The following is a 24,478-nucleotide window of genomic DNA, read 5'->3' on the forward strand; positions in this document are numbered from 1 at the left end:
TCTTTTTAAGATTTTCTTTTATTTTGGGAAATTGGTGATCGGCAAGGACTACCGATTTTGGTTGCCATATTGTGTCAACTTTTTGAAACTCGCTAACACAAGATAATCAATGGCAACCAAAAACAAAGTAAGAAATACTATTCAACATAACTGGGTGGAAGCTTAGAACATGATTAACTCAAATTTCTCAAAGGGTAACGGTTAAGGGCGTCCATTTTGATTCGAGGATTCAAAGCTGACGTGGCAAGTTTTTATTGGTTATAGGATCTCAATAGTCTGTTCTTCACCACAGAAGAATCTAATCTTCCTTTCCCTCCTAAAATATCTTCCCCATATCTTTGGTTTGTCCCCATAGGCCCAGGTTTACCCTCTACTTCAACCCAAAAAAGGAAAAAGGTTTGACCGTGCAAGTATCTTCCCTCGCTCTCTCTCTCAACTATCCGGTCGACTTTCTCAACCACAAATAGAAGCGCTGCAACTTTCTTATAATCTCTCTAAATGGCACAGAGACTAGCTCTTCCTATTCTCCTTCCAAATCCTCCACCTTCAAAACCCCGATTTTTAAACCAAACTCACCATCAACAACAAAACCCAACTTCACTGCCCAATTCACCGTCTCCCTCAACTCCAATCCTTCAAGACCTCCTCCTTCGACATAACGCCAAGACCCAACAACCCATCGATCCACAAGTCCGGACCCGTCTCGGTCGCTCACGTGACCCCAACCGTGGAAAGCCTTGGACTCATAAAGGCCTTTCTACTCAAGGTCAGCAGGTTCTTAACTCCTTAATTGACCCTTCTTTTGATTCCAATCAACTTGACAGTGTTTTGGCTAAGTTATTTGAGCAATACCAAGAAAACCCAGATGCAAAAATTGATTTTTTGACTGCTGAAGTGCTGGGAATTGTTAAAGGTTTGGGTTTTTACAAGAAATCTGACTTGGCTTTGGGTGTTTTTAATTGGGTTAAGGGTAGAAAAGACTGTGAATTAGTTCTGAGTAGTTCTGTTGTTGCTGTTGTTATTAGTATGCTAGGAAAAGAAAGGAGGGTTTCTGTTGCAGCCAATCTGTTTAATAGCTTGCACAAAGAAGGCTTTAGTCTTGATGTTTATGCTTATACTTCTATGATATCTGCGTATGCGGGTAGTGGGAGGCATAGGGAAGCCGTGGTGGTTTTTAAGAAAATGGAGGAAGAGGGTTGCAAACCTACTTTGGTAACTTATAATGTGATTTTGAATGTGTATGGTAAAATGGGCATGCCTTGGAGTAAGGTCATGGCTCTTGTTGATGGGATGAAGAGTGATGGAGTTGCCCCAGATGCTTATACTTATAATACACTTATAAGCTGCTGTCGTAGAGGGTCTTTGCATGAGGAAGCGGCTTTGGTTTTTGATAAAATGAAAATGGCTGGCTTTAGTCCAGATAATGTTACTTATAATGCACTGTTGGATGTTTATGGAAAGTGTCGGCGTCCTAAGGAAGCCGTGGAGGTTTTAAAAGAGATGGAGCTTAATGGGTTTGCCCCTAGCATTGTGACTTATAATTCGTTGATTTCTGCTTATGCTAGGGATGGTCTATTGGAGGAAGCAATGGACTTGAAAACACAGATGGAGGGAAAAGGGATTAAGCCTAATGTTATTACCTATACCACTCTTTTGTCAGGATTTGAGAAGGCCGGGAAAGATGAGTCTGCAATGGGGGTTTTTGAGGAGATGAGAAGTGCTGGTTGCAAGCCAAATATTTGTACCCTCAATGCTCTAATTAAGATGTATGGTAACCGCGGAAAGTTTAGTGAGATGGTGAAGGTTTTTGATGAGATCAAGGCATGTAATGGTGCACCAGATATTGTTACCTGGAATACACTATTGTCAGTTTTTGGGCAAAATGGGATGGGTTCAGAAGTGTCAGGAGTTTTCAAGGAGATGAAGAGGGCAGGGTTTGTACCTGAAAGATACACTTTCAACACCTTAATTAGTGCATACAGTCGATGTGGTTCTTTTGATCAAGCCATGACTGTTTATAAGAGAATGCTGGAAGCTGGAGTTACCCCAGACCTTTCTACATATAATGCTGTTTTGGCAGCATTGGCACGGGGAGGGCTTTGGAAACAGTCTGAGAAAATACTGGCTGAAATGAAAGATCGTCGGTGTAAACCCAATGAGCTAACTTACTGTTCTTTGCTTCATGTTTATGCCAATGGGAAGCAGATAGATCGGATGCATGCCCTTGCAGAAGAGATATACTCTGGTATCATTGAACCTCATGCTGTGCTCTTAAATACACTTGTTTTGGTTAGTAGTAAATGTGACCTTCTTGAGGAAACTGAGCGTGCTTTCTTGGAGTTGAGGAAGAACGGATTTTCACCTGGCATAACTACTCTAAATGCCATGGTCGCAATATATGGCAGGAGGCAGATGGCTTCCAAGACAAATGAGATATTGAACTTCATGAATGAGAGTGGATATACTCCGAGCTTGGCAACTTACAATAGTTTGATGTATATGTATAGCCGATCTGAGAATTTTGAGGAATCAGAAAAAATTTTGAGGGAAGTTTTGGCAAAAGGAGTAAAACCTGATATAATTTCGTATAACACTGTTATTTATGCCTATTGTAGAAATGGTCGAATGAAAAAGGCTTCACGAATCTTTTCAGAAATGGGCGATTCTGGCCTCGTTCCGGATGTCATCACTTACAATACATTTGTTGCAAGTTATGCAGCTGATTCAATGTTTGAGGAGGCTATTGATGTGGTTCGTTACATGATTAAGCATGGCTGTAAACCAAACCAAAATACGTACAATTCCATAGTAGATGGATATTGTAAACTCAATCGTCAGGATGACGCGAGGACGTTTATTAACAGCCTTCAGAAGCTAGATCCGCATATTTCCAAGGATGAGGAAATTAGATTATCAGAGCGTATTGTGGAAAAATGGTCATAGAAGATTGTCTTGCATTAAAAAAGAATCTGTATTGGGTTATCACTGTTTGCCATTCGAGCATGGAGAGAGCAGAAATTTGTTGTACATGATTCTGTGTTTTTTCTTTGAGGCCAGTATGTGATCTTTAGCATTGTCAATGCCTAGAGCTGTAATGAGCTAACACTTGCAGCTGGTGGGGAACTTTGTATCGTGCAGCCGATGAGACAAGAAAGAGCAATGGGGAAAGAGGGGAACTGAAAATTTTCAAGGAATGCATTAAGGATGTAAATAATACATTAGTATTTGTAAGTTACTCATGTTTGATTTGAATAAAATTTGAATTTGAGTAGATTGTTATTGAGTCGAGCTCGGATTTGTGTAACTTGATTTATCGATCGAGTCGAGTTCAAGCATTTTTATACTTGATTCGAATAATTTGAGAGTCTAATTAAGTTTTTATATTTTAAAATTTTTTTAATTTTTTAATTAATAAAATATCTCAATTTTTTGTTCAAAAGTAAATAATCAAAATTTTATTAAATATAAAAATTAAATTTATTTTTACATATTAATCGAGTTTATTTGAATAAATTTTAATAGTTCAAATTTTATTTTGAATCAAGCTTGAGTAAAAAAAAAATTCAAAATAAAAATCAATTAAGTTTGAATCGAATTTCGAATTTTAAAATTTGATTCGAATTTGAGTTTAGCTCAATATTATAATTAATTAATTTTTTTGAATTGGTCTAACCCAAAACAAATCACTACGTGCAGCTAAAATATTAATGTAATTAATTGATACTTATACGAATATTATATCTTTGCAAATTAGATTTTTTTTTTGGATGATTTCTCGAACTTAATTTGATATTAAAACTTTGGGGTATTAAATGTATATGAGCAGGTTTGATTTTGATTCAAGAAGCCTTGTGTTGTCAGAGAGATAATCCAAGCCGTTGTGTTCGTTGCCCTTTGTTATCTGGAGTGTTTAAACTCTAGTGTATGAAATGGCATCAGGATTTGTATCAACCAACAACACCATTCGGGATTCTAGACCACCGAAAAAATTTCGAGAAAACTGAAAATTGATGTAAAATTCAGAATTAATTTTTTTATTGGGTTCAGATATTAAATGTATATATTAAATTTGATTTAAATTTTAAATCGAGATATAAAAAATTAAAAAAAATTGAATTGATTTATATATTTTTAATAGTTTATTTATTTTTAAAATTTTTTATTAAATTAAAATAATTATTATATACATAAATTTATTTAAATATATTAAAATTTTTATTAAAATAATATATATATATATATAATTTAAAAATTGATGAATCGTATTAAATGTGTAGAATTTGATTTGGTTTAGATTAATAATAAAAAAATCGATTTAAATTAAAATTTTAAAATTTATAATATAATACATTATTCAAAAAAATAAATTTAAATTTGATTTGATTTAAATTATTATCACCTTTAGTTCAAGGATTTGAATAAATGGGTTATTGTTAAAACGCAAATATGCTTTGGAAAGATATAAAAATTTGATAATTATCATTACATCCCAACCTTGACTTGAATCCTACTTTCCATAGAAAGTTCAATTTCTATTTAACAGATAAGGACGTTCTCTGGCGGGTGGACCTTCCACGCCAGCATGATATGTGGCTGAGGTGTTTACAAGCTGGCCAATTTTTAAGAGTAAGCCAGAAAAAAATTAGACCAATTCTGCGTCTGCATTCCTCAATTTCCCAAAAAATTTTCCCCTCAATTAAACAATGCAAGCACAAAGGTTATACGTTTTATACGAAAATGTAGTCTTAAACTGATTATTTTAGAGGGAAGAAAAAGAAAAGGGTAACTATAATTCAAAAGTTTTTATAAACATAGTATTGATAATTGTACATGCCCTTGAAAATCTGCTAAAAGGAACAATTTTTTTTTGGGGGGGGTGGATAAGTAGGTATATTCAACATGTATTAACAACAATGTAACAGGTGGATTGGATTAGCCAAACATATCTAAAAAATCAAATTGATAACAAATACGGGTTGAATTCTAGTTGCCTACCTAATTTATAAGTGGATAAGGCCGAGTGATTTGTACAAAGTATTTGACTTTTGTATATAAAAATACACACGTCACTTGACGATGAGGATGGCTATAAAAGGAGGAATAGAAAGAAAATGAAGTTGGAATAGAATTTGAGATAGCAAATTGAGCATTCTTTCATATCAGCAATCAGATTAAAACAAATGAGTTGGTGGTGGGCGGGAGCCATAGGTGCTGCCAAGGTAAGTTCAACCAATACGCTTTATCAAATTTGTTGACAATATGCGTATTTTCTCTCTTTAATTGTTTCTTTGTTCCAATAAATCAAGTTTTATGGTCAAATTCTACAGAAAAAATTGGAAGAGCAGGATAAACCATCGAAGTACAAGAGTGTTGCCATCGTTATTGGCGTGACAGGCATCGTTGGCGTCAGCCTCGCTGAGATCCTTTCCTTGTCTGATACTCCAGGCGGACCATGGAAGGTCTACGGAGTAGCTCGTCGCCCCCGCCCTGCCTGGACTAACCACCTACCTATTGATTACATACAATGCAACATCTCAAATGAAGAAGAAACACAAGATAAACTATCAAAACTCAATGATGTCACTCACATCTTTTATGTTGCATGGGCTAAGCGATCAAGTGAAGCTGAAAATTGCATCGTCAATGGTACTATGTTACGCAACGTGTTAAAAGCTGTCATCCCAAATGCACCAAAGTTGAAACATATATGCTTGCAAACTGGACGTGGACATTACACTGGTCCTTTTGATTCGTATGGCAAGGTTCAGCCCCATGATCCCCCTTTCCGTGAGGATCTTCCGAGACTTAAATTGTTGAACTTTTGCTATACACTTGAGGATGTTTTGTTTGAAGAGGTGAGGAAGAAGGATGGATTGACATGGTCAGTTCATAGGCCTGGATTGATTTTTGGATTTTCGCCATTTAGTTTGATGAATGTAGTTGGTACTTTATGCATTTATGCAGCTATATGTAAGCACGAAGGCAAGCCATTGAGATTTCCAGGGAGTCGTCAAGCTTGGGATGGGTATTGGGATGCATCAGATGCAGATTTGATAGCAGAGCATCAGATATGGGCAGCAATGAACAGATATGCGAAAAATGAAGCGTTTAATTGCAGCAATGGAGATGTGTTCAAATGGAAGGATTTATGGAAGGTGTTAGCTAAGCAGTTCCGTATTGAAGATTACGGGTTTCAAGAAAGTGATGAGAAGTTGAGCTTGGTTGAGATGATGAAGGACAAGGGTCCAGTGTGGGATGAGATCGTGAGAGACAAGGGTCTTATGCCAACAAAATTGAATGAAGTGGGAGCATGGTGGTTTGCTGATGCAGTGCTTTCTGGAAAATCATTGTTGGATAGCATGAACAAGAGCAAAGAGTATGGATTTGTAGGGTTTAGGAACTCCCAAACGTCCTTCAATTCTTGGATTGATAAGATGAAAACACACAAGATTGTTCCTTCATTTTAGATTTGACTAAATGTTGTATTACAGAGGAGGCCAAAACAAAAACATGTATTACAAAGGATTCCATTTCTTCAAAATTTTTTTTCACTAGCTATAAATTGCAGGAAAAAACATTCAAAGAAGATTCTAATTTTCTCAAAAAAGGAGTTATTATTTCATTACCCAGATCTAGAGTTCTGAAAGCAATAATGCTAAGCTGCTCATCAGACACTTTAACTTCAATACAAGCTCCCAATGATCCAGCAAATCTTGCAGCTAATTGATGCTTACACTAGGCAAAAGAATAAAAATGCAAAAACCAAAACTATTAAAAAGCTATGACATAAGAAGAAGAGAAATGTGAGAAAAAGGAATAAATTTATTTGTTAACTGTATCATAAAAGAATGAATAACAAGCACAATTATTTTCAGCAAAACAGAAATACTCCTCTTTCCTCCTTGATTCTCCCACAATCTAAAGCAATATACAATGAGAAACAAACCCAGTTTGAGAAAAAAAAATCCAAAATTTACAGACAAAAAATGCCATATCTTAGATATAAGACTGTGCATATATAAATGAAGATTGAGGTATAAAGAAGAGAATGAACCTGAAGGATGGAACGACCAGTGGGTTCACCGGAGATCTTCTTGATACCCCTTTGGTACGCTATCCTAGTTGCTTTCTCAAAGTTTTTACCAAACAAGAAATGCAAGCTGCAATGCAAGGAACTAATCAATACCCATTATCAATCCTTGCCTAATTTCTTAAACCCAAGTAGTAAACATTAATGAAAATGGGCATTACTTACATTGATAGCCGCTCCTCAATTACTGGCCAAGCATGTACATGAGATAAGATCACCAAATACAAATTAAACAGGAAAATGGTACTTATTAGAAAGAAAGGAAGAAGAAATAGGGGGCAGGACCTGAATGAGTTGACGCTATAGTTTTCCACACGGATTCAGCGACCAAATGATTTGCAGTCATTCTTGACCTTGTCTTGCAAAAAGCAAAGTTTTTGAAAGGTCTATTGGGATTCTACAGCAAATAGTAGTTTCGAAGTATTCACTTGCTTGCTTCCATGAAAAAAAGTTGAACAAAACTTTGCTTCCAAGAGCAGGAGAAGTCAAGCGGTGCCCTCTTGCAATGCAAGTTAAACTGCTGAAGGGCTGGTTTTGGTTACTGACTATACGAGAAAAACACACTATAACAGTTCTTTTTTTTTTTTTTCTCGGATAAAACTGTGAATTTTCTCTTAGTTTGTTCTCTCCTTTTCTTTCATTTTCCTGAAACAGGGATCGGTCAAAGTATTGGACTTCAAAAAATCAAAACTCGCAAAAGAGAATCAACTTCAATTCAGATGACTGATGTTTCTTTCCTGTATTTATTTTAGTTGAGTTCACAAATTTGACCATTGTTTTGGCCACTTCATTTTGACAATAACATCTTACCAATTAGCAAAAACAAATTTCACTGCACAATGACGTTTTTACATACAATAAAACTCCTTGATTGCGTAAAAAAATATTTAAATTCATATCTTATGTTGAAAACCGTGTTGAAAAGTTTCAGGAATTGTTATGCTCCATTTGAAATCTTATTAGAAGCTTTCCCCGGACGTATAAAACGCGCCAGATGATGTGATGGGAACATTCCAATGGAGCCTTCAAATAGAACCTTAGCTTTTTTTTTTTACTTTACGACAGATAAATAAATGGATCAACTGAAGAGAATATTAGTCTAATCTGTATACAATATTTTAATGAAAAAATTGCAAAAATAATTTGGAATAATTGGTATTGAATCCTTTTATTTCTAAATATACATAAAGATATTTCAATTAGTTTCATTCAAGCAAGCTTTTTGCCAAACATAACAAGTGACCAACATCCTAATTTTTGGCGCAACTGATTGCCGCTTGATCTTTTGGTTAGTTCGTTTCACCTAGCAAGTAGGTTGTTGCTACTTGCCATGTCGTTCAATTTAAGGAAGATGTCTCGCAAATTTCATACTACTAACATCTTTCTGTTTTGTTTTAGACATCCAAATAACAAGCCAATTTGGTTGTATTGTTACTGGTTACTCCATTTTTAAAGGAAGAGAACAAAACCACAGTTCACTTTTCATATAGGAAGACAGTTCATAGGAGATGGCAACCAGTTAACTTTTGCTTTGTACTTGCATTTTGGAAATGCAGACATGGTGGATTTATGGAGGAATCAATAAGTTGGAGAAACTGGAGAAGTATAGAAGCAACATGGCATCATATGGAATAAAACAATACAAAAATGTTTCCTTCATTTCTCTGGGATGGATTGACATCCACTTCAAAAAGGTAAAAGGCAAGAATAAACAGATGAGATGAGTGAGAGTGGTAGAACTTAACTTGGCAAATCTATGGCAGCCTGCTTCCATCAGCATCCATCTATATCCTTCAGTGACTTAATTTACCTTCCAAACTCTATATTTTCTCCAATGAACACTGTGTTGAGAACCAATCCCACCAATCATTTGGTTTCTATACATAAATAAACTTACTGGACAAGTCTATGCGCTAACTCATTCTACCGTATTCAAGAAATTGTTTAAAGCAGATCCTCATCTGCTTCATCTGCATTGAAGGAATAGATGTCAACAGGTGCCGTCGTGCACCCCAAGGCATTTTGCTTAGCTCGACTATTATTGCAAGAGTCTCTGTGTTGATCAAGATAAATTACAATCACAGTGATATCATCATGAAAATGGCGCCTTATTCCTTTTTCAATTTTCTTAATATCAGCATATCTCATCTCTCTTTTCTTTGCAACTTCTTGAAGTGCGGCTCTTACCAATCTCTTAGCAATACCCTACAAGTATTAAAGCAAATTGGAAATCAATACCAAAATGCTATAGAGAAGTGCTTCGAGGATACAAGTGAGAATGCATTTCCACAAATTTCCTAAGGTCTATTGATAATGAAGATTAATTTAACTGAAACATGAATACTCACGGCTCTGGGGTTTTTGAGAACAATGTCTACAGCAGCTTCATCACTCAAATGCTCCCATAGGCCGTCTGATGCAAATATCAGGAATAGGTCCTGTGACTTGAGCTTTCTAATAAGGATAGAGGGTTCTGCTGTAATAACAGGTTTTTTGAGGGGGACAGGGTTTCCAAATTGCTGAAAGATTGGATCTCTATAAAACTCAGGTTTCTTCAGGTAAACATCACCAATAGATCTTGACACCTGAAATAAGAATGACAAATGTTTAGACCAGCATAATCCATTAAATTCTCTAAAATCATGATTCGGTGTAAGATTAAAAGCTAATGTACCTTATTCCCTAAATTCATGCAATGATTGAGGCATAAAGCTCCACTTACCAGCTAAAGTTAAGGGGAAAGAAATCACCAAAAGAGAAAAAATAACCAAAAAAAAAGGAGAAAAGACTCCCTGTAGTTACATAAAGTTAGTATTATGCTTCAGGGGTCAGAATTTGTCCATCTCATGCATGGAAGAAATACTATTTGGCACATGGCTGCATGAGACAGTACCAGAAGTCAGACCAAACTATTGCTGGAAAAGTTGGAAGTACAAACCTTTTTTAGAAAAACCTTTTAATCCCAATGCTCAATGTATGTGAGTAAATATACCTCTCCACCAAGTAAAAGAAAACAGATTAAGGTTACAGCCAGTGCCCTTAAAGAAATATTTAAAAGGTTTTGCCGACGATGATAATTGGGACAAAAAAGGATAGCAATAATCAACTCCACTCAAAATCTGAGTCTGCTTTGGGGCAGATACAGAGCTGATTCATTGCTGAGCACCACTAAAGCAAAAACGCAAATTGAATTGATTGACCTGACTACTCCTAGAATTAATACATTTCCTATTCCTCAAACTGACTGATTTAACCTTAGCTATTATAAATCAACTGGCCAAAAGAATTTTACCTGGATTATGCCCTTAATCCTCCAAACTCCACGGGTGTACACCACTATGTGAGAATCATCTGGATGAAGTGCCTCAACCTCCTTCCTGACTTCCTCAACTCCAACATTATGATCTGTTGACAGCCTCTCTGCTACCACCATGTTTTTCTTATCCTCTGAAGCTCTCTTGCCAAGAACGGCTCTTGAGTCACCAAGATTTGCCACATACAGCACATCATTTGAAATTGCGCCAACTAGACAGCATGATCCAACTGAAGCAATTTGAGGCCTCAGAGGCAATGATCGCTTCACCAAATGCAAAAACTCCTCTTCGGTGGCATTGAATGCCTTCCTTATCACATCTGCAGATAATCCACCTTGTTCTGTCGCAAATTCTACAATTAAGACAGAAAAATTAAGGTTCAGAGGGAGTGGCTAGCACATTCACTATGCTATCCATCAATCTTTTTAGATTTCAAATGCAAAATTATCAGTGAAGCGGGACAAAACCCAAGAAAAAAAAATGAGGTGAAAGGTGCCATAAGTTGAATTACACTTGTTATTGATTCTTGAATCTTGAGGTCCAACGTCCACTACCCAACGCATATAGATACGAATTTAGACAAGTAGTTCACATTCATTGTATAAACAAGTGCACTTATCAAACAACCAACTAAACGTTCATGATGGACGTTTGTAAGTTGTGCCCAAATATCCATATACTGACAAACATCCTGAGATATTGTTAGAACGAAAAGAAGAAAGAGATTTACCACAAAATTATCTTCGCCTATTAAAAGAGAAAAGAGACAACAACAACATAATAATAATAATAACACTTGTGTTGTGTGTAACAAATAGATAAATCTTTTTGATGATTCCATTGATAGCTTAAGGTTTGCCTACCATAACCATACACATAATTATGTGTTCATTCTATGCACATGTAATAAGAAATCAGAGCTGAAGAAAAAATTACAGCAAAGACAAAAGGCAGGGGCAGGGGCAGGGGCAGGGGCAGGGGCACACAAATGCAACGACAACCCATATTCAATAATCTAAAAAACGACAAGTACCATGAAACTTAATTTGTCCTGAAAAAGAAAATAAGATGATATTCTATATCCAACCCACTCCCCCGCCCAAAAATGTTGAAAGATTAGAGAAGAATTACTGTGGAGAAAAGGGAAGAGATGTTTGTTGACAAATCTGGAGGCTTCAGGACCACCATGACCATCATAGACACCAACGTAGGTAGCAAAAGGAGAAGTAAAGACTTGGCTTTGATCTTCAAGATTGTTGTTTGCTTGAACCACAGCGATGGAATAATCACCGGAAGCATGGGGTTTAAGGTCAGCGTGCCACATGAGACCATCCCCACCAGCCCTCACCCCAAGGCAACGTTCAAGAGGCCTGGAAAGCGACCGTAAAATCATCATCCTTTTCGATAGATACTCTCAGCTATCAATGGTCCCTTATTCCTTATTACCTGTTCGGCTTTGGGTCGTTTTGGTATCTATAAACAGAGAGCTTTAATGGGTTTGTTTTAAGGTTGTAACCGAGAGTCTTATATGGATTGGCCTTTGTTTTTTGTTGCAGCAGTTTTTGGTTACGTAATGGAAGATTTAAGAGAGAGAGAGAGAGAGAGACTGAGTGGAGACTGGGGTAAAGAGAAAGAGATAGGGCAGATGCCGCGTGAAGGGGAAGATGACGAAGACCCGATTCCTGCTGTATTACTGTGTACTCTACGCGTTAACAATTAACAAATGCCTAGTTTGTTTGGTTTTCTCTTTTCCTTTTCCCCTTTTATACTTTTTCTTTTTCTTTCCCTTTCCTTTTGACTTTTTTTTAATTTTTAAATTTTTCGCCTTTTTCCCTTATTGTTGATGAGTGATGGCAAAGAAAAGAGTATATTATTTAGAAGGGAGTCAGTATTTTAAATTAATATTTTACACCAAAAAATGGTTAATACCTAATTTGATTTTTAAATTGAAATATATTTAATCATTTGTTACTTATAAAAAATTTATAATTAAATATTTTAATTTTATTTTCATCAAACATTTTATATCATTGATTAAAACCATCAGTTAAAAAATTCACATGAAAAATATTAATAAATAAAAATGTATCATATGTGATGATATTATTAATTTTTTTTATTACATCATTTTATTCCTAACAAAAATAATGAATAAAGCAAAATGCTTAACGAAAATAAAATTATAAAATCATCAATTTTTTTATAAATATGGAATCATAAAAAATATATATATAATTTAAGGACTAAATCAAATATTTAACAAAAATTTTAATATTTTCATCTCACGTTCTAGAAGGTACAACTCTTTTCTTTTTCCATTAGGGATAATGAGGATTTGATTTATACTTTATGTTTATCTTAATTTCAGTTATTAAAAATTAATTTTTGGCAACTAAATACTAAAATAATAGTAATATGTTTTGATAGATGTTAATTTTAGTGGGGCATTCAAGATTATTAATTGTGTGAAAGATGTGAACCTCACAGAAGGATATAGATACCAACTTATGTCAAACACGTTACCTCCTTGTTTTTGCAGCTGAAATGACATGACTTCGAAACTTTCTCCTCCAATTTAGATAAAAGAAAAGGGAATTTCAAGGAACATGATTTTGGGGGAAAAAAAAAGTTTGAGAATTGTTTGTAGTGTATACCAATTACAACCATAGCTTACGACCTTCTTAATAAAATTTTGTTTCAGTCATTGATGGAAATTAAAGGCGAAATTTTGAAGTAGAGCATGTTGGTCAAAGAACCTCGTATAGATAATAGACGCTATACATTTTTCAATTATGATATTATCAGGAAACTCTTTGCTGGTTTATTCACAAATATACCACAAATACAAAGGAGTTCAAATTACAAAGTGTATCTGCAATTGGGTCGACTCACCAAATTTCCATCAGAGGCAGAGCACAAGTAAAAACACGGGAAAATGGAAAGAAAAAAAAAAAAGTCCTATTCTATTGATGTGTCGGAAACTACTTTCATAGTATACTACGTCTACAGTAAGGGCAGTCCCCACAACTTCTAACCCAAGGATCTAAGCAAGCCAAGTGAAATCTGTGCCCACAGGGCAGCCGTGTAAGCAAATCTTCGTCCCTGAAGCTCTCCAGACATATACTGCAATCCCTTGATTCCCTTGACAGCTTTCTTTCAACATCCACTTCTCGGCTGCTGAAAACCTCCTGCGCCAAACTGTCCAGGGCCTCCTGAGTAAGACCAGGAGGCTTCTTGTTAGTTTCTTGTAATAATTGGAACCTTTCTGTTTGAGAGGTTAGGTCAGTAAAAGGGGAATTCCCAGCTGACAACCCTGTGGAAATTTCACTTCCCCAATCCCCTGCATCAGCAAGCCTGAAATCACCGTCAAATAAGTACTCCCTTTGGTGGTAAGGGCTAGATGGAGCTCTGCTGCTTCGCCTAAACAAAGCCAAAGAATAACACAAGGAAGAAACCAAAAATGAAAAAAAAAAAAAAAAGCAACAAGAAAAAACAAACCACCATGTACAAATTGTTTAAACAGCGGTTCGGACTTGGAAGTCCACTACTTAATGCAAGACACAACATAAATATGTCCATTACTGAATGCCGGACACAACATAAACAAAAAACAGGTTCAATTGGTCCACATGCTTCTCTCAAGCAGTCAGTGGTAGTTAGGAAACAAATAATACTAATTTACTATGGGAAGTGGCTGCAGAAGTGGGCTGGATAGTCATAGTGGTTAGTGATATTAGTACCACTAAATATTACTACAGCATAGGAAACACCAGCAGTGGGGCTGGACAGCATTGGTAGTGAGTGATGCTAGTACAACCACCACTACTGGTTAGAAAGCACCAACAGCAACAGTGGGCCAGTAACAAAAGCAATATCTGCTTTAATGTATAAGTAGAAGTGGGACTCAATGCAATGACAGATTTTTAAAGCATAAAAAAAATGGATTTAATCCGTTCAAAAATATAAATAGATAAAATGCCAGTGACAGAATTCAGCGTAATGTTTTTAAGAAGAAAAATTCTATCGAAACATGATGATTATAGTAGACAATTCCATAAAAGTATCTAGACTCTAGGGTATCAAAGACGAAAACAATTGTTGAAAGCTGAACTCACTAGTGAAAACCCACCCGACTGACTGAATTACTTCATCATAGTGCATGGTAAATTAGAAAATGGTATGGACATCTATCAAATTAATCACTCCATTAACTGGCTATTACCTCAAGCCATCTTCCTAACAGATCTATCATATGACACAGTACCTCTTTTCTTATTGCTAAACCAAGTCAGATTCCTAATGCCCCTAACAGAAGATTGCAAACTCATTATTTAGATCCACTACCAATAATGGATCACAATCAGCAATATGAAACTGAAGCTTCCTACATATTATGATACAGATTGATAGTATAATAGTTGCTTCTTTTGATTATTTTGCAACAGTCAACAGATCCACAAAATCAAAGTACAAAAACACAATCATTATTTGAATTCAGGCGAACCTTAACAAATTTCCACATTATTCATCTATAATATCTTCAAACCTCACAAAAAAAGTTATAGATATGATGTGCTGTCCTTCAAATATTGACACCGATTTATAGGAAATTGCTGTCAGACCAACGCAACATAGGTTTGATCCAATTAGCATAGCAAAAACAAAGAAGTGCCATAGGTGAGTTAACCATCATGGATCATAGTGGCTTCCAATTGATCTCAAAGATTATGCAGAACTATATTATTCGAGTTAAATATGAACATGATTCAGTAGCTATAATTTACTTGTTTTCGCTTTGACACATAAATAATCCCAGGACAACCAATGCAAACGCTATAAGTTCCAAACTAGAAGAGAGCTCTAAGCACCAACCTGTTTGCAGAAACAGACACGCCTCTTAGTCTCTCAAGAAGCCTTGCTCTTGCAAGCAGCACAGCTCCAGGTAGCCTCTCATTTGAAGGCAATCTTTGCCCACTTGAACTACTTACACTGTCCACATTTAAACCATAGCTTGATACAAACTGGCTGGTACCTTGATCAAACTGCATTGATGCACGCTCCTGAAAAAGCCAAATTCAATCCAGAATTACTCAAAAGATACTCAAAATATTCAATAGCAAAGGTAATGATACAAGCTCAATGCCCCCAAATATATGAAATTCCAGAGATTAAAAGTAAATTGTAAAAAGAGGTAATATCCAATTACTTTATCCTTTCTTGTGTAGGTTAGTTGAAAATTTTTACTTCAAGTTATCTTAGGGCTCAGAACAATTACCAAGAAAGTTTTACATTATATAACTATTTTTCAGCAATTCCACTGATAAATTAGCTTAAGGCTGCATTTGGAGCTAAACGCAGCTGCGTTTATCATGAATTTGTGTCAACCGCACTGTACAGTGCAAAAATGTGCATTTGGGTAACACGAACCTCAAAATTTTAACTGGTGCTTTGTGCTCCAGTGAGAAAACTCACCACTACCAATTCTTATTTTTCCAAATAAGCCCCCTGTTTCATTTTTTTTTCTTTTGTTTTTGCTTCTGACAGCATAAATGTATAGTTAATTATTTTCTTTTTTTTTTTACTTTTATTTTTTATTTAAAAGTTTTTAATATTCTTGCCATTTCCATTTTTTTTCAAATTTTATTTTGAATAAATATAATTATTATTTTAATGTAAAATATAATTATTATCTTCTAAATTATTATCAATTTATGTAAATATATTATTAATAAATTAAAAAATAATTTTTATATTATTATCAATTTTATTAATTTCTAAACATTTAATAACAAAATTATTATTTGAAATAAAAATAATTTTAGTAATTTTAATTATTTATTAATTTTATAAATATCAAATTATAATTTAAATTTTATTATATATAAGTTTTAATTTAACGTCCTTAATAGTCATTTTTTATTTTCACTACACCTATTGTTACTTTTGAATCCAAACGTATCTCATCACAAATTTTAATCTCACTACTATAATATCCAATATCACTACTACAGTAATTAATCTCACCTCTATTGATTTTTTCAATCTCATAGGAGCTAATCTCACTGCTCATCTACATGGACCCTAAGACTACTGATTTTCAAAGCAAAATTCAATATTGAAGAATAAAACAGACATAGAATGAAGCAAAGTAAATTAATTAAATCTAATTTTTACTTTTAAAATTAAAAGTGCAATTTATTTTCACTTCCAAAAATATACAAGTCCATATTTTTGTTTTCATTTCTCTTTTCTCAGCAACCAAACAAAAATAAATACTAACTAAAAAGAAATTTTCAAAAAAAAAAAGGAAAATGGAGAAATTGAGCGTACAGAAAGGGAGGAGGCACGTGAGCTGAAGTGACGCACGTGTGGGGACCGGCGGATATTATCAAAGCCGTCCAAATCATGCCTGTGATTGTGGTAACTGAGATGATTGCGTCGATTGTAATTCCGGTCGTTTGAAGACCCAATCCCTGGATCCGGATCGGGTCGACTCACTCTCGACCTTCGAGTGTAGAATAACTCCGAAGCACCCGTCATTCACCTAAAACCTCAAACGCTTTACCAATTAATTAAAAAATAAATACAATTTTCCAATTATAATTTTGGATTAAGAAAAGAAAAAGAAGATAAGTGGCCGGAAACCTTCGAAGAAACGCAGGAGAGAGAATCGGTGCGAACAAAAACTGATAACCTCAGGCCCTTAGCTTCAGATAAACAGAAGGAAAAATTAAAAAGAAAAAAAAAAAAAAAAACTCACTTGCAACGCTAAATTTGGCCTTTTATCTTTTTTTCTTATGAATTGTTTTTGGCTTTTTTTAATGAAAGATAATTTTTGTGTTGGTTGGGGTATGAGCTTTAGATGTAGCCACGTGTTGAACGAAAAAGGACCGTTTTGTATTGACCGTTGGATTAATAAATGGCTTTCATACGAATTTGGATTTTTGCGACCGTGACGTTCCCGTGAGTGGCGGTTTCAAAGATTTGACGGTTTTCAGCGCAGCTGGTAATATCCCGATGGATTTTTTTTTTCCTTTTTCATAAGATCTTCACGATATTTTTAGTGTTGACTGTTGACTATGTTAGAAGAAATTCTTTTTGGACTTTTCCGTACGAAGGCATTCTAATTGATTTTTTTTTGTTTTATTAGAATTAATGATAAACGAAAAATATTAAAGAAAATATTTTTTCTCATTTAAATATTTATATTAATACGTTTCAACCAAGATTTGAATCATTTGATCAACTTTATGTTTGATCTATTCAATTATATTATTTATTGGTTTATTAGGCCGTGTGTTTGATGTATTTAACTGATTTTTTATTTTATAAGTATTTAATATTTGAATATGATTATATTTTTTTGTTTAAATAGCTTTTTTTAATTTTTAATATATCTTTAATCTTCAATCTTTATTTATTTAATTTTAAGATATCATGATTTCAAATCATTTTAAATTTGTAACTTTAGATAATTTAATCACTATGTTATGAATTAATATTAATTTAAAAATATATTTAAGATGATACCCATTATTTTATTTTAAATCTTGGGGTGATAAATACACTTTTAAATAAAAAAGAAGATTTTTTCTTTATTTAAGTCTAAGTTTTTTTGTATGTGCGAATTTTTCAACTTTTATTATAGATTAATCCAACTTTAAGTTAAATTTATCCAACTATACTTGATTGTTCATCGATCAATTTGTCCATAAAAAAAGAAATATTAGTAATGGTATTTGAAGTTAAATTATTTTTCAATAAGATTTTCTTACGCATCACACCACTGATGATTTAAGCCAAGGCCAAAATATTTATTCATAAGCCTTCCCTAACTCCCTTTCAAGTCTAGTAGTCCCTTCATTCAGTCAAAGATACTAGTGCGTTTTGCTCACATATTTGCATGGAAACAGTGATGCTCGTGACTTGGTAATTCATCAGGGTCTGGTTTCTCAACACCATCAACGTTCCTGAGCCAAAAAGTTCGACCGAAAGAAGCCGCCCCGTCTGGAACATCGTTCATCACCCATTCATGGCCTTTCGGGAAGTATATCCCAGTCCTTGGATGTGGAACCCAGGTCGATGAATCCTTTATATCGTTACCACTGCTACTTGTTCTCCTACACCTCTCAATCCCCCGATCTGCCCCTGCAATTTTGCTCAAACGACGCTCAAGTCGCTTAGCTTCCCTGCACGAATTCAACCGACCAATATCAAATTAATTATATCAGCCGGACCACTTTAATTTTCTTACTGCCATGTTTCAAGATATAGTTCGTGATCTAATGATAAAACATAAAACAGAGGCAAATAATAACGTTTACCTAAGCATGAAAGTCGTAGTTTTGGCGATAGCAGCTCTTCCCATACAATGCAGAAGTAATGAGAGTCCAAGGTTGAATGTATATCTTGGAAACGAAAATGGTTGTGATTAAAGCATAACGTAAGGAGTTTGGTCGCTTTATATAATGGTGTGAAAGTGCGGTTCTGTACTTCAAAATGTATCTGACAAAAGTAAATGAAGAATAAATTCGATTGAACGATCTGTGGCTATGGAATTATATGCTTATATATCATTGCGGATATTATATACTGATATATTACTAGTGATCATAAAAGCAGTGCAGAAAAGAGTGCGTTAATCAGTTTTGATGCTCTGTTACTGTTATGTTGCTTAGCTCGCGTTGGTACTTTGGAATATTAGGCATTTTCTATAAGTAGTGGCAAATTGATGTGACAGCCTCTTATCAGCTAGCTCTTTAAACTGCTGAACGCGGCGAATAGTTTGAGCATGAATTCCTTTCTTTCCGAGCCAGGTTTGTTGAATGAACTGGAAAATTTTTGCTTTTCAAAAATTGAAATTTAATGGTTCGATCCATAGATTTGATTTGAAAATGATGTCATAATGTGATGAAAATAATTTTTAATGTTTAAAAAATTTATTATTTACTCCATCAGTTTCAAAATGTTTGTCTGACTTTCACAGAATTAAAATTTTTTTATTTTAATATATTTAATATTAAATTTTTAAATTTTTTTATAAAATTAAAATTTCATGATTTTTAATATTAAAAAATAAAAATCATAAAAATAAAAATAAAATAAAAATAATTTATATATTAAAAAAATTAAAACATCTTAAAAAGAAAATATAGACAAAGAAAATGAGATAGAATGAGTAATATACAAGATCATACACTAATAATTAAATCAAAATTTAAGAAATATTATTAATAAATTACTAAAATTTTAAATTTAATAATCCAAATTTAATTTTTAAAAAATTTAAATAAAAAATAGGTATTTTATGAGCTACAGCAACTCAAAAGCCATTAAAAACAATTTAAGAAGAGAAAATTATAGTATCCTATCATTAAACTTTTTTTTTATTTAATTATACTTTGAAAATTTTGGAATATATTTTTGTTACTTATGAATTTCAATGGTTCACTTAATAGTTTGAATTTATAATGTGCTTAGATTCACACGAGATTGTGCGTATATATGATATTGACATAAAGACGCTCTTTCTATGTTTAGCATTTTTTCCCTATTTTTGTATTGATTAATATATATATTTTTTTTGGCCGAGATTGAATAATGATTCGTAATGGATATGAATAAACAAAAACACGTGCAAGGTCAAAATCTAATTAGATAACACATTATTTTGTCTTAAATTTAGTGAAAATTACCAAATTAGTGCCAACTTGGAGGAACACAAAATTCGAAATAATAAGAATAGATTCATTTATAGTAATATAATTTTTATATTTTTTGAATATTAAAATTAAAATTAAAATTTATTTGAATTGAAATAATTTTAATTTAAAAATAAAAAAAATATATATATTAATATAAGTAAAACCCTTTTCATATAAATCAATCAACTAAAAAAGATTTTGGTAAAAACAAATTTTATATATAAAGTAAAATAAAATCCTTCGGTAAACGGGAAACTCCTTTCAGTTCCACCAATCTCCCGAATGAAAGGTCGAAAAAAGACTCCCGCCATTGACGCATTTGTCCATTCTTCTTAAGCACGACCAAAAAAGTGCGAGTATAGAAAAAAAAACCCAAAAAAAAGAAGAAGAAAAGCGAAAATATTGGATAATACTAAAATAAGAAAGTCGGGAAACAAGATTCGTGGATGAAAGGGAAATCGAAGAGCTCGAAGACAAAGCTAGGGTTGCCAACTGCCCTTCTTTTGTGCTCACTCTCATTCCTTGCTGGCTTGTTTGTTTCCAACTTACTCTCTCAGGTAACTTCTAAATTTTTATTCATTTTAAGTGTTTATAAATTGGGTTTTGCGGTTAATTAAATGTGGGCTTTTTATAGGATGTGCCGATTATTAAACCCAGGCTGAGACGGCTGGAGATGGTGCATGAGGAGGGTAACGAGTACCGTGATCCGATGCCAAACGGAGAAACTGGGGAGAGTTTGATTGAATCTATTCCGTTTCAGGTCCTTCTCAATTTTTGTTTCTAGTATTTTTTTTTTTTTTCGGTTTAGTGCATGGGATATAGAATGATGGCTTTGATTGTTATATAAAGCTGGTTATAGTTGGATTGGTGCCAAAAGTTTGGGCTAATCTAGAGTGACGATTTTCACTACTAATTATTAAATTTGGGTTAGACTTTGTTTCTTAAGGATTTGATTCTAAATGCTTTAGTTGGGATATTTATTTCACTTACATTTCTTGGGTTTAAGTTTTGATAATTGATAGAACTTAACTTATTAGTTAAAGTATTTCGAATTAGGTGGGATATGGGCCATGACCAAAAATGGAGTCATAGTTGTTCACTCATTTATAATCTTTGCTAAAAGCCGAGAAAAATGAGAGGATACAGATGCAAGCAATTGGTTTAGAATCTATGAGCAACAATATTCAAGTTAGTGTGTATTGAGTTAAAATTATATCCGGGGTATTTAACCCAAACTTAAACTGGAGTTGTCAGATATTGAAGGAAAGCAGTAATAAAAAAGAACAAAGATTTTATGTACAAATTTTTACAGAATTAAATGTTTGAGGTGCTAAGAACATGTTAAACCACCCCAATGAAAGACATGTTAAGTAAACAGTAGTTAGAATCTTTTATCATGCGTTTCTTTCAGATATTGCTGGCTGAAGAAATGCTCTACAATTATCTATTTTGTAGGCTAACTTCCTATAACTGCTCGTTGAATGCAGGTTTTAAGTTGGAAACCACGAGCTTACTATTTTCCCAGCTTTGCAACCACAGAACAATGCGAACATGTAATTGCAATGGCAAAATTGAACCTTAAACCATCTACTTTGGCTTTGCGCAAGGGAGAAACTGCAGAAAGCACTAAAGGAACTAGAACGAGGTGCCCTTATATGTCATCATTTCTGTTTGTTATCAATTTCTTGTTGATTTTGTGTTGAATGGTAAATTATAAGTCAATTATTCTTAGCTGATTCAAATTAGCATCAAGACCAGATAATATTGTACCTCATGTGTCTGTGAATGGTTTGAATTGTTGAATGCTGATAGCTTGCTTTCTTGATATTGCTTGTAAAAATAAATTTATACTTTCCTTGGAAACAGTTCAGGAACTTTTATTAGTGCATCAGACGATGATACTGGGACCTTGGACTTGATTGAGAAAAAAATTGCAAAGGCTACAAGCATCCCACAGAGCCATGGAGAGGTACATTTTCTATTTCTGATGAAACTATTATTATATCTCATGTTATAGGTTGAGTTAGTTTATAGGACATTATTGTAGAAAGTTTAAGCAAATATGGTGGACAATGTTTCTGTGGGTGGCGTTTTTCAATTTCACTGATTTTCTTTTTCCCATTTTATTTGGCTGAAAATTTAAGGGAATTATGAACTTAAGGCAACTGTTTGAAAATGCACCCCAGCGTGTTGTGAATGGAACTTTAAAGAAAAATCAATTTAACTTCCAAAAGATCATAAATTGATAATCATCCCACCAAATCAATTGCCAAAGCTTATAAATCTGCCACCTTTTTGTTTGTTTTTGAAATTTAAGATCTATCTTATCTACTTCCTTAAATGTATTTGGGCATCTTTGGCATGCTACACAAGACTTTCTCTAGTATGCTACACATGCATCAGTTTCTTGTAATTATATACTTATACCCTATACAACCACATTAATCACATTGTAGTTTGGTAAATCATGTTACACTAGTTGCAGTGAAAGTAGAATTGTTTACATGGAGAGAGAGAGAGAGAGAGAGAGAGAGTTTCTTGCAATTCTGCATCAAAGATAAGGGTGTTCAAAGGTTTGTCCCTAGAAAGGGTGGAAAACACTTGTCTTATCATTACCCCCCCCCCCCCCCCCCGAGATATGGCCAAATACTCCTTCTGCATGTTGTTTTGGATTTTGATGGTTTTATTGATTTAAATGTGCCTGGTAGTTTGGTTTGTTGGAAAATATGTGATCAACATCTATAAACTTGTAGGCTGAAATATTATCATGGTATGTATTCTCTCTGTGTTGAAAATTTGAAATTATAAATTTCTTATAGGTTACTTTTGGACTGCTCTAAGTTGAAATTCACACATATTGCAGGCATTTAATATTTTGCGATATGAGATCGGACAGAAGTATGATTCCCATTATGATGCATTCAATCCGTCTGAATATGGTCCGCAGTCAAGCCAAAGGGTATAGTCTTATAAGTGAACTTCATCATTACATGCTTGTCTAACTGCAGTTTCTAGATTTTTATTTGCATTTCTGGTGAACTTAAATGATTAATGTTCTGTCTGCATTTAAGTCAATAGTTTGAATACCATAGTTGGATGCAGAAATTTGTTATTTTTGCTTTTATATACAAGTTCTGAGTTCTATGATGTGATTATAATAAATGAGACTTATCTTTAATGGATGATAAAACCTTTTTCTTACTCAACAATCAGAACATAAATGAGTTTTTTACATAAGAGGCAGGTGTCTTTGCTTGTTTATTATTTTCAGTAAATACCTGGAAAATAGATGCCATAGTTGAATTACTTTATATTACTGGAAATGACAAGAAGTATGAAGTACTATCATTTCAAGATGGTTTTTCTGTCAGAGTACTGCCTCTTAGAGACAGCATTTTAGTTCTTTCTTCCACAATATGGTGATGATACATACCTTTATGTTAGCGTCACCTTGTTTATAGGTTATTCTTTGAAGTTTTATAGTTGTGGCAAGTTATTTCTGGATCCATTTAGTATGATAACATGTATTGTAATGTTTCCTCCATCACGTTTTCTGTGATTTTCACCAAGCCATTGTGCGAGTGTCAATGCTGAAGAACTAAAACATTGTGCTTAGTTAACCTTGAACCTTCTCTTGCAGGTTGCATCATTCTTGCTGTATTTATCTGATGTAGAAGAAGGTGGAGAAACCATGTTCCCTTTTGAGGTAGATATGGAAATACTAGCTTGCTTTATCTGTCCTTTGTTATGGAAGTATACCATGAGTTTTGGTACTGAACCTATTATTTCGATTGCAGAATGATCATAGAATTAAAGGCTATGACTACAAACAATGTGTAGGTTTAAAAATAAAGCCACGAAGAGGCGATGGACTTTTATTCTATTCACTCTTTTTGAATGGCACGATTGATCGGGTAATTTGCATGCTTGCAAATCAAATTTAATGCATGTTACATTGCTCTCAGTCCCATGTTCAAGAGATTTCTAAAAATAGATTTGTGTTAACAATAATTTTGGATGTATAGCTCTTATAACACTCCAAGGCAGTATCCTTTTCATTTTATCGTCTGACTTGTGTTTAAACTTTGGGTTGCAGGGTAGAGCTAAATCCCACATTGTAGCTTCAATGGATAATATTATTACTCATGTTCTTTCTCTGTTACAACGTTATTTGCAGACATCTCTTCATGGAAGCTGTCCAGTGATCAAAGGGGAGAAATGGGTTGCTACAAAGTGGATTAGAGACCGAGAGCAAAATGACTAACAAAGTTGCTGTAAAATTCACACATTATCAATGTTGTTATTAATCACCACATGCCTCTATTTTGGAAATGGATAATTTCTTCGTGAATTCACGCCCATTTATCTAC

At 34.0% G+C, this 24,478-nt stretch overlaps 6 protein-coding genes and 1 long non-coding RNA gene across 11 annotated transcripts; 3 read left to right on the top strand and 4 right to left on the bottom strand.

The window, feature by feature from the left end:
- The first annotated feature begins 25 nt into the window (after positions 1-25).
- Positions 26-3,271, top strand: LOC111308998 (Pentatricopeptide repeat (PPR) superfamily protein). Its single transcript, XM_022907740.2, has one exon. The coding sequence runs from the start codon at positions 499-501 to the stop codon at positions 2,941-2,943; it is 2,445 nt and encodes an 814-aa protein (XP_022763475.2). The 5' UTR covers positions 26-498; the 3' UTR covers positions 2,944-3,271.
- Positions 3,272-5,119: 1,848 nt separating this feature from the next.
- On the top strand, positions 5,120-6,541 carry LOC111308999 (3-oxo-Delta(4,5)-steroid 5-beta-reductase-like). The gene is made up of 2 exons (XM_022907741.2): positions 5,120-5,219; positions 5,328-6,541. Exons 1-2 carry the CDS (start codon positions 5,181-5,183, stop codon positions 6,465-6,467), a joined length of 1,179 nt encoding a protein of 392 aa, XP_022763476.2. The 5' UTR covers positions 5,120-5,180; the 3' UTR covers positions 6,468-6,541.
- LOC149519907 (uncharacterized) lies at positions 5,129-7,048 on the bottom strand. Of its 2 annotated transcripts, XR_016329691.1 has the most exons (3): positions 6,627-7,048; positions 5,589-5,625; positions 5,129-5,508 (listed from the first exon to the last, which is right to left on the bottom strand). It is a non-coding gene; the product is annotated as an uncharacterized LOC149519907 (long non-coding RNA). The 2 variants fall into 2 exon arrangements; XR_016329689.1 differs by lacking the exon at positions 6,627-7,048 and having other exon boundaries at positions 5,589-5,727.
- Positions 7,049-8,694: 1,646 nt separating this feature from the next.
- LOC111309000 (putative protein phosphatase 2C 63) lies at positions 8,695-12,140 on the bottom strand. Its single transcript, XM_022907742.2, has 4 exons — positions 11,536-12,140; positions 10,383-10,756; positions 9,439-9,675; positions 8,695-9,295 (listed from the first exon to the last, which is right to left on the bottom strand). Exons 1-4 carry the CDS (start codon positions 11,798-11,800, stop codon positions 9,035-9,037), a joined length of 1,137 nt encoding a protein of 378 aa, XP_022763477.1. The 5' UTR covers positions 11,801-12,140; the 3' UTR covers positions 8,695-9,034.
- Positions 12,141-13,202: 1,062 nt separating this feature from the next.
- LOC111309003 (putative E3 ubiquitin-protein ligase RHY1A) lies at positions 13,203-17,214 on the bottom strand. Of its 3 annotated transcripts, none has more exons than XM_022907750.2 (4): positions 17,050-17,214; positions 16,735-16,948; positions 15,277-15,464; positions 13,203-13,758 (listed from the first exon to the last, which is right to left on the bottom strand). In XM_022907750.2, exons 2-4 carry the CDS (start codon positions 16,942-16,944, stop codon positions 13,392-13,394), a joined length of 765 nt encoding a protein of 254 aa, XP_022763485.2. In that variant the 5' UTR covers positions 16,945-16,948; positions 17,050-17,214; the 3' UTR covers positions 13,203-13,391. The 3 variants fall into 3 exon arrangements, with proteins under 3 accessions (XP_022763485.2, XP_022763481.2, XP_089603257.1); XM_022907746.2 differs by having other exon boundaries at positions 13,203-13,824; XM_089747131.1 differs by having other exon boundaries at positions 13,203-13,824; positions 16,735-16,963; positions 17,050-17,195.
- A 904-nt stretch (positions 17,215-18,118) lies between these two features.
- Positions 18,119-18,871, bottom strand: LOC111308312 (uncharacterized). The gene is made up of 2 exons (XM_022906631.2): positions 18,729-18,871; positions 18,119-18,593 (listed from the first exon to the last, which is right to left on the bottom strand). The coding sequence occupies exons 1-2, from the start codon at positions 18,770-18,772 to the stop codon at positions 18,296-18,298; spliced, it is 342 nt and encodes a 113-aa protein (XP_022762366.2). The 5' UTR covers positions 18,773-18,871; the 3' UTR covers positions 18,119-18,295.
- Positions 18,872-20,357: 1,486 nt separating this feature from the next.
- LOC111309004 (putative prolyl 4-hydroxylase 9) lies at positions 20,358-24,459 on the top strand. 2 transcript variants are annotated; one of them, XM_022907751.2, is made up of 8 exons: positions 20,358-20,665; positions 20,743-20,868; positions 21,596-21,753; positions 21,975-22,077; positions 22,972-23,067; positions 23,749-23,814; positions 23,906-24,022; positions 24,286-24,459. In XM_022907751.2, exons 1-8 carry the CDS (start codon positions 20,555-20,557, stop codon positions 24,370-24,372), a joined length of 864 nt encoding a protein of 287 aa, XP_022763486.2. In that variant the 5' UTR covers positions 20,358-20,554; the 3' UTR covers positions 24,373-24,459. The 2 variants fall into 2 exon arrangements, with proteins under 2 accessions (XP_022763486.2, XP_022763487.2); XM_022907752.2 differs by lacking the exon at positions 23,906-24,022 and having other exon boundaries at positions 20,418-20,665.
- Positions 24,460-24,478: the final 19 nt, after the last annotated feature.

This window comes from Durio zibethinus, chromosome 2, assembly GCF_047325235.1.
Source record: "Durio zibethinus cultivar Kanyao isolate XHJ-2024 chromosome 2, ASM4732523v1, whole genome shotgun sequence".
Taxonomy (NCBI): Eukaryota; Viridiplantae; Streptophyta; class Magnoliopsida; order Malvales; family Malvaceae; genus Durio; species Durio zibethinus.

What these genes read in the sequence shown, in the direction of transcription:
- LOC111308998 (XM_022907740.2), top strand. Translation starts at nt 499, where the DNA reads ATGGCACAGAGACTAGCTCTTCCTATTCTCCTTCCAAATCCTCCACCT.
- LOC111308999 (XM_022907741.2), top strand. Translation starts at nt 5,181, where the DNA reads ATGAGTTGGTGGTGGGCGGGAGCCATAGGTGCTGCCAAG. An exon ending in GAGCCATAGGTGCTGCCAAG is followed by an intron (nt 5,220 to 5,327) that starts GTAAGTTCAACC and finishes CAAATTCTACAG; the next exon opens with AAAAAATTGGAAGAGCAGGA.
- LOC111309000 (XM_022907742.2), bottom strand. Translation starts at nt 11,800, where the DNA reads ATGATGATTTTACGGTCGCTTTCCAGGCCTCTTGAACGTTGCCTTGGG. An exon ending in TCTCTTCCCTTTTCTCCACA is followed by an intron (nt 10,757 to 11,535) that starts GTAATTCTTCTC and finishes TCTTAATTGTAG; the next exon opens with AATTTGCGACAGAACAAGGT. An exon ending in GGATTAAGGGCATAATCCAG is followed by an intron (nt 9,676 to 10,382) that starts GTAAAATTCTTT and finishes TTCTTATTTCAG; the next exon opens with GTGTCAAGATCTATTGGTGA.
- LOC111309003 (XM_022907746.2), bottom strand. Translation starts at nt 16,944, where the DNA reads ATGACGGGTGCTTCGGAGTTATTCTACACTCGAAGGTCGAGAGTGAGT. An exon ending in CACGTGCCTCCTCCCTTTCT is followed by an intron (nt 15,465 to 16,734) that starts GTACGCTCAATT and finishes TGGCTTTTTCAG; the next exon opens with GAGCGTGCATCAATGCAGTT. An exon ending in GTGTCTGTTTCTGCAAACAG is followed by an intron (nt 13,825 to 15,276) that starts GTTGGTGCTTAG and finishes GGCTTTGTTTAG; the next exon opens with GCGAAGCAGCAGAGCTCCAT.
- LOC111308312 (XM_022906631.2), bottom strand. Translation starts at nt 18,772, where the DNA reads ATGGGAAGAGCTGCTATCGCCAAAACTACGACTTTCATGCTTAG. An exon ending in ACTACGACTTTCATGCTTAG is followed by an intron (nt 18,594 to 18,728) that starts GTAAACGTTATT and finishes GAATTCGTGCAG; the next exon opens with GGAAGCTAAGCGACTTGAGC.
- LOC111309004 (XM_022907751.2), top strand. Translation starts at nt 20,555, where the DNA reads ATGAAAGGGAAATCGAAGAGCTCGAAGACAAAGCTAGGGTTGCCAACT. An exon ending in ACTAAAGGAACTAGAACGAG is followed by an intron (nt 21,754 to 21,974) that starts GTGCCCTTATAT and finishes CCTTGGAAACAG; the next exon opens with TTCAGGAACTTTTATTAGTG. An exon ending in TCCCACAGAGCCATGGAGAG is followed by an intron (nt 22,078 to 22,971) that starts GTACATTTTCTA and finishes CACATATTGCAG; the next exon opens with GCATTTAATATTTTGCGATA.